At 37.4% G+C, this 12,223-nt stretch overlaps 1 protein-coding gene across 18 annotated transcripts in view; it reads right to left on the bottom strand.

Moving 5' to 3' along the window:
* ANK2 (ankyrin 2) overlaps positions 1-12,223 on the bottom strand; it is a 617,273-nt gene that overhangs the window by 75,200 nt on the left and 529,850 nt on the right. For all 18 annotated transcript variants that reach the window (XM_058549938.1, XM_058549940.1, XM_058549939.1 and 15 more), the window contains 3 exons: positions 11,339-11,437; positions 10,389-10,487; positions 2,141-2,213 (listed from right to left, as the gene is read on the bottom strand). In XM_058549938.1, the coding sequence (XP_058405921.1) occupies positions 2,141-2,213; positions 10,389-10,487; positions 11,339-11,437 (271 nt within the window). The remainder of the gene's footprint in view (positions 1-2,140; positions 2,214-10,388; positions 10,488-11,338; positions 11,438-12,223) is intronic.

The following is a 12,223-nucleotide window of genomic DNA, read 5'->3' as shown; positions in this document are numbered from 1 at the left end:
CTCAAATCAAGAGTTCTTATCACTAATAACTTTTAATATATAATAGTTTTAATAAAAGCATACAGAATGTTATAGCTAGATCTTGTATTATGCAATGGGCAGGTCCAAGAGGCTGCTTCATAAAAATGGAATTTCTATAAACCCAGTAAATACTTTGAATGAATTAGCTATTGGAATTCCTTAACAACTGTTTTGGAAATAAAGAATTATTTTTAAATTAAATAACCACTAATTTATCTGATCTATAAATTTAGATTTTCATGTAATAAGTTTGCTTAAAGTGGTACCACATGTACTTTGGAAACTTCTTGCTAGATAGAATATTTTATATTATTCATTCTTCCCTCCATGTCAAAATTCACCCTAAATAATTTTTAAAGGTTATTTTATCCCTATTCCCAACTACCCTAAAAAAAATCACATTATAAGTACTAATTTAATGTATTTTTTACCACACCTAAAATATCTTTATCCAAGAAGAATGATATTAACTGCCTTCATGTGAAGCAGTCATTAGATAATTTAATTATATTAATAAGTTTCATTCAGAATACAAGCAATTCATGGCTTTAAGCTTCCAAGTTAATAAAATCCACACACTTAAATGCACACATACACAATTTCACCCATATTACACATGCTATTTCAAAAGAAACAGATTAGTAGTAAGCAAGTTGCTTCTCCCCAGTTAAGAAAAACTAAAAGCAAACAAAAGCTTCCACTCCAGCGATTTCCTCTAAAAGTACCTGAATCGCTAAGTGCTTCCCCATCAATAAACTGGTCACCAAACTGTTTAAAAGCTGTCCAACATATAAGCGAAGATAAGAAAGATGATCCCACAAAACAAAATATTGTATGCATAAATGAATGCTGAAAATTAGTTGGCAAGTGTTAGGATGGAACACAAAATTATTATAATAAATACTTGGAACTTCTGGCTTTGGCAATACCTTTTAATTTACTCACAATCATATACTGACCCAACATTTGTTTATTCTTGTCATAAGTTCTTATAAAAGCTGAGATAACTCAATGCCTATTACCAGTGGGTGATTTAACAAACTGGTTCCAAATAAGGACATCTCAATGTAAAGTTTTACCTTATATCTTGAAGAACCTAAAGAAATATTTTTAATATTTCTCCATAAAAGCAATTAGTCTTGGGCCCCATACCATCCTTTATGGCAATAATTTTTCAAACATGTTCACTTGAGCAAGAGCTGTGCTACTGAAACTTAGCTGCATACTTTATGTCCTGCGTTCAAGATTTTTTAGCAGCAGATTTTTTTGTTCAAGAAAAGTCAACTACCAGATGGTAACTAGACTTATAGTGGTGATCATTTTGCAGTATATACAAATATTGAATCATTATGTTGTACAACTGAAACGAATATAATGTTAAATGTCAATTATACCTCAATAAAAAAAGAAAAGTCAACTCCTCTAGTTGAAGTAGAAGTAGGGAGTCAGAAACCCTGCTGTGGTGATGTCTAGCATGATGTCCCATCCCCACCCCAGGCAGTTCCCAGTGCTCCTTCTAGAGCAACAGGCTTCTCAGGACTTTGAAATCCACTGCCTTCGAAATTTTCATCAACTCTATAACTATAAGGGGCGTATTTCCTGACTTAAAGCATCAAATTCTTATGTTGAATTTGTATGATTTACTGCTGTGCTGTTTTTAACCTTCTCTACAGCTCTTTTCCTCTGGATTTAAAATATATTCTGTACATTTGAACCAAGCAGAAAGCAGAGATTTCTCAATATACCATGGATAGAGTATACTTTGAGGTCTTTTACTTCAAGGCATTTTAACAAAAAATGTATTTAACATAATTTAAAAATATATTAATAATAATTATATTATCAGATACATATTTTAACTAATGGCCAAATCTCCAGTTCCTTTCGCCTTTCCCAGCCCTATTATCTAGCAAGACATTAAAGATAATACCAGTGGAATATACACTAATCAGAATCCTCCTTCCCTCAAGTGGCAAAAGCAAATGTATTGAAAGAAAGGTGAAAAAGTGACTTTACACGTTAGGACGCTGCCACCACACCCACTGACCAGCTTAGTCTCTGAAAAAGACGGCCTGCCCTTGGGTAAGACTAGCTGTAGAAAATTGAATAAAAGTCTTACCTTCTTCATCAGAAACATCAAGAACCTCAGTCATCGTCTCAGGGACATTTAGCTTGTGTTTTTCAGTGATGGTCTGGAAAGAAAAAAATCATTAATGCTCAAGTTAAAAACAAAATCAAACAAAAGATCAAAAGAATCACAGAGGAGGTCCTCCTCTTCACATCAGTAAGCCATCAGGCCCTGAGCATTCCAGCTTTTCCTCACGTATATTTTGGAAGCTTTTTCTCTTTCATGAAAACTCATTTGTTCTTTCTGAAGATAAATGATCATTTACGCCAGTGAAGTTGTACAAGAGAAAGTTCATTATTTTGAGTTCCCATTTGAAAAATAAATTCTTTAGCAATGGCAATAATAATTAGTCATACTGAGAAAGCAGATTAATGCTTTCAGGGTTTCCCTAAAATGAACTAAGGAATGTCTCCAGAAAAAGATTTAAAAAGAAGCAATGAACATATGCAATTTATTAAAAACAAAGACACTGGAGAAGAAGTTATAAACAATGTGAAAGACAGAAACTATTTGGGCAGAAAATGTAATGTATCTCTTCTGGGACTAGGGAATCAATCATCCTTATAGCATTTCATTGGGCTACAACTCCGTTTATTGCTTATATGCCTTCCGCGACAACATTGCAGAGTTGTCAAGTCACTGCCTTCCATTCCTGGTGTAAGATGTAAGAGTAAGAAACCAGGCTCTGGAATCCAGCTGCCTGGGTTCAAGTTCTAACTTCACCGCTTAGTTATGAGGCTTAGCAAGTCCCCTTATTTCTCTATGCCTCAATTTCCTCATTGGTAAAATGGGGATAATACCACTACTTCATAAAATTGTTATTAAGATTAAATGAAATAATATAGATAAGAGCTCTAAGAACAGTGCTTGGCATACATTAGTATTCAACAAATATTAGCTAGCATAATTTATTATTATTGTTGTTGTAATTCAATAATCTTAAAAATGAAGGGCCTCTGTGCTTTTTAGTCATTCAGGCGCTCAAGACATTTTGAGTGCCTGCTGCATGCCAGGCGCCGTTTTTGACATCAGAGATACCAAAATGATAAAAAAAATAAAATAAAAATCCAAATCTCATGACTTTAAATGTCACCCGAAGACAGTTGAGTCTCAAATTCATATTTCTGGTTTCTGCATTGAAAATGTGTTAAGTGCATCGATTGGCATTGTTATGGGAACTTTAAAAAATGAATATCTCAAAATAAGAGTAAAATCTTCAAGTAAAGCAACTGAAATACAACAAATAGGTTGTCTGGGTTTTTAAGCTTTGCTACATAGATATTATAGATTTGTTTGACGGCTACAATGATCCTATCACCAATTCTTTCCAAAAGCAGTAGAGAACTTCAAATATACTTACAGGGAAATTCAACTGATTAGTTTGAAAATATATTCACATATACATGTATAATATTACCTGTGTCTTAAGAGGGACTCACTAAATCATAATGTGATACTGCATCACTTTTCAGTGGTTCCCATTTTCTTCAGGAAAAAAACCAAATAAACTGGTGCAGAAGACCCCTGGTGATGCAGTAAGGAGAGGCAGGGTGGCCTCGTCTCTCACGCCGGGCTACAACCATTTGACAGGTCACGCTCTCTTACGTCTCTGAGTTTTTCCATATATTCTTTCCTTTACCAGAAATATTCTTTCCCCTCTTTTCTTGGTTCATATGAGATGTAACTTCCTTGGAGAAATATTCCCTGGTCCTCCCTGATGAATTTATTTGTTTAACTGTTTATCTGCTGCTCTGTACCCTACAGCTTGTGTATACCACACCATACACAAGTGTTGTGTGTGAGTCATGAAAGAGTAACATTGTTTCCACAGAACTCAAAACACAGTAGGTGCTTCTCAAATATATATCGAATAAATCAACGATATAAAATTATGCAAAATACCTTTAAAATCCACATAGCGACTAAACAGATTTTCTTTTGAGTGATATCACACTGAAAGAACAGGAAGAAAGTGATAAAGTAAAGAAAGTCGCATGTTATCCAGATTAGGGCACTGTTGATGACTAGAGTGATAAATTCCGCTCCCCTGCATGTTGTTTATGATGTTTAAATAATTCCATAATGTCTTATTCACTGAAAACAAACTAAACACTGTAGGAAAGACAAAAGCATCCACCCAAAGTTCTGGAGAATAATAGGTGGTCAATAAATATTCGATCAACAAACTTAAAAAGACAATTATACCATTTAATTATGATTTTAATATTAATCAATTGATAAATTTAACACAGATAAATTATAACCTATGTTCTATATCAATGGTTCTCAACTCAAGTTGCATATTAAAATTATTAGAGGAATTTTTAAAATATTGCTAATTGAGTCCCATCACAGACCAGTTAAATCAGCATCCCGGAGGACAGGGCCCAGCTATGGGTATTTTTAAAAAGTTCCTCAGGTGGGTTTATTGTGCAGCTCAATTTACAACCCATTTTCCTGTACTAGGAACGTGTATAAATTGCAGGAAAATGATTTGCATTTCAAATATAGGATAGAGACAATGACATCCCATTAAACTACAACATCCTATTAAACGTTTTCTGAAATATGTAAAATAAGTATCTAAGTGTAAATAAAATGATTAAAAAATGTGAAGGGACTGTATCAGGCTACACCAAAAAGTCCATTTTTGTAGAAACGTCCTAGGGCATTTGCCCTTCAGAGGAAACAATTCCACAAGAGGATGCTTCTCCAATTGAAAATAATTGATGGAAATACTTTTTAAATGGTTAAGTTATATTGCCTGACATTCTTAGTTTCTATTTTCAAAGGCTAATAATGGGACTATATTTCCTTTGAACTTGTGAGAGTGGAAATAACTTTGCTTTAGATTGGTCACTGAATACTATCAAAGTTATTATCAGCAAATATATGTGGCAACAGAAAAAGTAACACACAGTTATCATATTGGTTACGAATATTTTTTGTTTAAAGGAAGATGGGGAAGAAGAATTTTTTTTTTGGTTAGATTGGCCCTGTGCTAACATCTGTTGCCAATCTTCCTTTCTTTTTTCTCCCCAAAGCCTTAGTACATAGTTGTGTATCATAGTTGTAGAGTTGTAGCTCTTCTATGTGGGACGCTGCCTCAGCATGGTTTGATGAATGGTGAGTAGGTCTGCGCCCAGGATCCGAACTGGCAAACCCCTGGCCGCCGAAGCGGAACACACGAACTTAACCGCTATGCCACCGGGCTGGCACACAGTTACGAATACTTTTCTGTATAGATATTAAAAATGCCCTCTATATGCAATGTAGTAAATATAGCATGCATTTGTACATGACGTTGTGCTTGACCTTTAGAAGGCCGTCAATAAATAATTGTTGAATGGATAACAAGTCTTCCTACACATGAGTAATGTTACAAGAAATGAATACATTTTCCTTTTAAATGAAGTATTCTTTGAAAACTTCATTATCAAAACATAAATATGGCTTTATGCAACTCTATCTGAATAGCACACAGAAAACAAGGATAGAATTCAATGATCATGGGCCTCTCCTTCTGCTATAGAATCTAAGATTCTGTGGTCAAGATTAGAAACTGCTTTAAAAGTTAAAATGAGTAGTACACTATGCACCAGTTTAATAGGATATAATTAAATCAGATAATACGGGAAAAAAAATAGGATAAGATAGATGGAAGACTTAATAATAAGTTTTTAATATTTATCATGATGCGGGAAAGATGTAGAAAATAAAACGATTCTTTAATATGCTGTTTTATAAATGGTGGATAATATCTGGTTTGTTCTATGCAAAATAAAAAGTGTGCTCTACTGACTATCACTTAGGAATGGTTCAAATCCCCCTGGTCAACCACTTCCTTTGTGCCACATCCTAATCAAGCCACCAAAGCATGAGTGATCTTGGCTAGTATGCCTCCTTCTAATGCCCACACATGTTGGCTTCCATGAGTGGAGTTACAGGCTAAATTTGGTTTTGTTCCCAAATCTATTTACACCAATTGTACATGTTAATATAATTTTCGTAACAAATTAAATAGTAGGTAAATCATATTTTTCTATAAAAACTAAGGTCAATGGTTTGGAAAGTCTCGGTAAATGGTTTGGAAAGTCTCAACAAAGGTGAGTGACCAAAAATAACTGCTACTCAATTAGGTGTGTTCAGACAATTATAACAGATTGGAAGAAAATATGCCAAAAGTTTAAAAAGGTTTTGCACTCAGTATAGTGTCTCTTTAAGATAATACACAGGATAAATATTATATAGATATAGATATTATAGGATATATACACACACACTATATAGTATGTATTACTAACATTCTTTATGCAAGAATGACAACTTAGCCTTTTAGTCAAAGACAATACCTTGACTCCACCTCAAAATGTGTTAAATGACTTCACATGTATTTATTGTATTGCCATTTTTATGATTCCCATTTTAACTGACTTATGGCATCAGATAAGATTTAGGACTCTGAATATTTACATTTTCTTAATTGCTTGTCAAAAAATTCCCCAATGTTTTTTTTTTTTGTTTCTTTTTTTTTATGAGGGAGATCAGCCCTGAGCTGACATCTGTGCTAATCCTCCTCTTTTTGCTGAGGAAGACCGGCTCTGAGCTAATATCTATTGCCAATCCTCCTCCTTTTTTTTCTTTCCCCAAAGCTCCAGTAGATAGTTGTATGTCATAGTTGCACATCCTTCTAGTTGCTGTATGTGGGATGCGGCCTTAGCATGGCTGGATAAGCGGTGCGTCGGTGCGTGCCCGGGATCCAAACCCGGGCCGCCAGTAGCGGAGTGCGCGCATTTAACCACTAAGCCACCAGGCTGACCCTCCAATGTTTAAATGATACTATAAATATCATTTTTATTTTAGTAGTTTATTCAGTAATTTATGCTCTACATATCAATGATTATACACAACATAAAACACAATCACTTTAAAATTTTGCTAATAATACAAATAATTGATGATAGCTGATCAATAAGTGGAGGGATGAGTCATATCTCTCAGTTTTTCCAAACTGCATTAAGTGCTGGCTTCTGCTGCCAGAAATGTGTTCCTAGCACCCTGATGTTCATTCCGGCAAATATACAACGGTCACATTCCCAGGAGAAGGCTACAGTGTCTCGTGGCCCCTGCTGGGTCTCGCAAAGCAGTGGGAGAGGCAGAGGCTAAGGAAGCAAACCGCAATTCCAGAATGTCTCAGAAATTTCCGTGGCAGTGACTTTCCCTTTACAAACCGCTGCCTAACTCTTCTTTCCACACAATGACTTCACTCATACTTTGGGGGAAAGAACTCTGGAAAGAGGAAGAGCAAAGGAAACGTTCTCTGATGAAAGAGAACTCACTTGGCTGCTCAAATGGCACATCGGATGGATCTAATGATGTGAAATTCGTACGTTGGTTGGGCAGCTGTAATTCAACCCTGACATTTAAAATAGTCATAAACACTAAATTTAATTTTACATAATTATGAAATTGTCTCTTGTGTTGTTTGCCTATCACCAGTGAGCAGTTCCAAACTATTTTTAGTGAATCTGTAGACTTGAGAAAACGATGCTGAATAGGATGCTTTCATGAAAATCAATCAAGAACATGATTTAAGAGGGTTTTTTTAAGTTGAAAATTAGGTGACAGCATTTCCTTCACAAAGTTCCAGTAAAGCTACTTGTAGCAAAGCCAAGATCAGCGACATTGGGGTGGTTAAGAACATGGTCTTTGAGATCAAACAACCTAACATTGAATCCTAGATCTGCCCTCCATGCCTCGAATATCTGTAATTATTAAATACTAATTATTGTTTTTAATACCATTAATAACATCATTATGTGGAAAAAGAATGAATGAAAATCTCTTCTGAGAGAGAGGAAGTGTAAAGTAAGAAGACTCACGTAACAGACAGGAATAAGTTCCTATTTCCAATTCTTACCCCCAAATTCCATTTCACAAAACTATAAAACTCACGATTCTAAGAAAAGAATCCAATTCTAAGAGAAGCAGAAAGTAAAGACAGGGCAGCACCAAAACATGTAACCAACAAATAAATAAAACTACTCATTTAGATAAAGGGGCACTTGTTTAGTTAACGTGGGCCATGATTTCTTATCACCCCGACTGAACGCACACACGCTATTATGTTTACATTTGTTTGTTGGCTTTTCACCTAGAAACTTGATTCCTAAGTACAGTGGTTTTTGTTGGAGCAATACTCAGCTAGAGAATAAAAGCGTAGAGAATAACAGCTACCAGAAAAGAAAAAAGGCTTACAGAGAGTTCTAAGAGGAGTTTTCGAATCCCGCTAGAGGTAGATGTGGTGGAGATATGACCACATCTCTGATTTCTGACAAGGTATCTGAACTTGTTTAGCAACAGTATTTAAAAAGCTAATTGCTCCTCTTTCAAAATATAGATCTGTATGGTTAAAGTCATTCACTCTAACTAATATTTATGACTCTGAGATCTCTTTGAACCTGGACACGTAAGTTCTATAGTTTTGTTGATGTTAAAGAATTAATTTTCTTACCAAACATAAGTCTGATTCTCCACTCCCACTACAATGTAAGTTGCTGGGGGGGAGGAGCAATGTTGTCACCACTGGTGACTCTTCAGCAGTCAGCACAGAAGCCAGCAGATATTTTATATCCAGTAAATATTAAAGGAATGAATTAGTCAATGAAATGAATGGAAGAAAAGCGGGTCAAGATAGCGAAAAAGATGCACGCTTGCCACCTAGTGGTAACTTGATAAAAATGTACATACATGATTATCAGAGTATGGACAAGGTTACAAAGTTGACAGAAAACATGACTTTTAAAAACAGACGTGCTTGGCCACTAAAGGCTTCATTTATCTGCGATGTACACATTCTTTCAAAGACACCAAATAAAGACATATGCATATAAGTCCGCAATATGAAGATCTTCTTGGTATAAGAAATCATATAGTAAGAAAAAGCCATTGATTCAGCCGTGAGGAGTGACTCAGAGGTATACTGCTAGGTGGTGACAAGACTTGTTTTTCTCCTGTATAATTTATTGAAAGTATACTTTAAAAACATTGTGGTGCACTGGCCAAAGGTTTTTGAGGAAACAAGCAGTGCTATTCTCTCCCATCTAATTTCAGTCTGTGTCCTGCAGTTCATTAATAAATCATATTCCACTCTAAAACTTCACATCAACCAACTGTATTCCATTTACCTCAATGTATGTCAACAGGGATTTGCTGTCATCCTGAAGAACAAAATTCCTTTCTTTTTCCTTCCATCTAGCAACAGAACGAAGTGTTCTAATACTGTATGGGCATCATTTCCAGCTTGGGGCATTTACTAGAACCTCATTCAGAATTTTTTGTTGATTTATGATCTTATTGTCTCTAAAGAACATCTAATGTTCTACTGTTGCTCCACTTGTCTACTTTACAAAGAGAAATTAAAGAGCTGTTGTTCTCAGAGTTCATGCTTCAGGGGAAAAGTTAATAAACAAATAAATGCAAAGAGATAGCATCTCCACTTCCAGCTATGAGTCTTCCTCTCAGGAGGCCTCTTTCAAGCTTTGCTCTGAGTGGTACAAGAGCATTAGCATCCATTATCGTCACAGTCCTCACTCTTCTAGAGTTTCTCTGGCAAATGTCAATGATGATCACTGTTTTCTCCTACAGAATCAGTAGTTGTATTCAAAACAGTGAAAATTAAAAAAATTTAAATATATATTCTGTCATGATTCAGACACAGTTTACCTACCAAGCACATTCAATTTTCTTTCTGAATAAAAAATAATAATCAAACAAGAAGAAAGTAGGGATGAATTGTTCTCACGGGTATGCACTTGACCCAGGGTGAGCATAGCGTTAGGAGGTCAGGGTCTTTCCAGAGGCTGGCTGACCTCCTGGCCAAGGGGAGAAGACGGCTGTGGAGTGTCCTGCCACTTTGCCAGCAGAAGGTGTCACACCCAACCACAGCAACAGGGCAGAGGAGCCAGAAGAAAAGAAGTCAGTCACAGAAAAAGGAACTAAACATTATAAAATCACATTCATACATTTTATATGGACTTATGTTGACTAAAGGAAGCTAAAACCCCTGTATTGTGTAAATGTATTTACATCTGCATACCTCTATGTTACGTTCTACAACATATTCACCAAGAGAAGTTCAAAACTAAAAGCTCAAAACATTTTGTAAATGAGAAAGTATGTGGCTTGAAAACCAAGACAACTGAGCAGGAGCAGAAGCAGATCAGTTCCTTTTACTCACCGTGGTGGTGGTGGTGACCTCCTCGGTCACAACCTTCAGGGTGTCGACCACGGAGATGTAGCCCAGACGCTTAGCAATCGCCAAGGCAGTGTTGCCATTCTGAAGAGAGTGAAAGAGAGACAGAGTGAGAACTGAAAGGGAGGACAGCGACGGGAGCCAATGAGCTCACCCGCGGCTCGGCATGAGCCAGCATTTCCTTGCAAAACAAGGCACAGCTTAGGAAAATCACTAGTTTTTACCATTACATCTGAAGCTGTCTTTGTAACTTCTCTAGTCTATAGCCCAGGTCACCATGGTAACACAACAAGCTGCATCTGCCTGCTCCTCCTAATAAGAAGCACTTGAGGCTTTAACCCTGAGGTTGTCAAATCTCTACAAATGCTGTCTTGTGCTTAGGAAAGGACCTCTTGCACTGAGGCTGGTGCCTCCAAACACTGTGAGCGATTACGGAGAACAGGAATTCCTCATCAGAGGTCAGGCCATCTGATGCAGGTAAGATGTCACCACAGGGAACGCGGTAACATATTTAGCTACAGCTGTGCGGAGGCTCACTGTGCAGCAAAATAACACAAGCCAGCGATTCAGGCTCTAGCTCAGGCCACTCAGGACCCTGGTTTATTGAATTGCACAGCTTAGTTTACATTTCAATGGCTCCACATCCCAAAGAGCTTTGTCTAAGCCGGCAGCCTGGGAAACTGTGCTCCCTTAAGAAAGCCGGCTGGAGGGGTGGCCTTGCGCTCACATCTGAGAGCCAGCTGTAGGCAGAGCGCAGGGCCCCGCTCCCCCGAGGGAGACAACTGAGTCAGGCCGCACTCGTCCCGGGCAAGAACGAAAGGCTTTCCAGAACCCCCAGGCTTCCCAGAGTGCACGGGCTTATTTAAGGAGGATGTATCTGAACTCAGCTCAGACAAGGGGCAGCCAGGGCAGGGTGGGGAACCGCGTCCCCTTACCGCAGTGGTGGCGTTGGGCTTGGCCCCGTGCTGCAGCAGGACGTTGATGATGTGCGTGTGGCCCTGCTGGGCGGCCTGGTGCAAAGGCGTGTAGCCGTTCTGTAGATGACGGTTGCGATGGACAGGACGTAGATTTGCAGAAGAAAGAAAACTAGGTTAGCCTTCACTTGGAATTTCTTAGTCTTATTTACAACCAAACCGTCACAGATGCCTGTTTATTTGGAGCGCCACCTCACCAGCGACCCATTTCTCAGCAGCAAACACTCCCTCACACCTTATGGTCTCCTAAACAGAGACAAGAGACTAGCTTATGAAATAGCAAGATCAACAGACTCCATATTATAACTATTATATTTTCACCAATTGGCATTAAAAATGGGTATGCTGAGAGAAGATTTGTAAAGAGAAAGGGCATTAGCACAGTGATTTCTTCCCTAGGAAAAAGAAAGAGTAAAATATGTTTAACTGACAGTTGCAGAGGATCATACAAACCACTACTTGTGGGTCATGACTTTCCTAATAATCTTTGGGCTAGTTTTAGGGATTCTAAGTCAATGAAAGTAATTCTAAATCTTATATTCCTTTGAGAGCACAGCACTGGCCAAAGAAGAGCACACTTAGAGAACAGAAGATTTCATTGGAAGCTGAGTGGCCCACTTTCAACAAAAAACATCTTTTGATATATAGGTTCTTCTTAACATTCTGGTGTAAACTTCCACTCAGATGAAAGCTCTGTAATCCATGATTTGTGAGGAATTGCTGTCAAGGTTAGTGTGAAGCCAGTCTTGCCCAGAACTCTAGTGGGTGGTCGGTATGGTACAGGTTGGTTGCATAATCACACCAATTAGACAAATTGCACTGGACTCCTCGGATGCACAACAAAAC

The sequence above is a fragment of the Diceros bicornis genome, chromosome 11, assembly GCF_020826845.1.
Source record: "Diceros bicornis minor isolate mBicDic1 chromosome 11, mDicBic1.mat.cur, whole genome shotgun sequence".
NCBI classification, from domain to species: domain Eukaryota; kingdom Metazoa; phylum Chordata; class Mammalia; order Perissodactyla; family Rhinocerotidae; genus Diceros; species Diceros bicornis.
The sequence above is the reverse complement of the archived record's forward strand: the minus strand, read 5'-3'. Positions and strand labels throughout refer to the sequence as shown.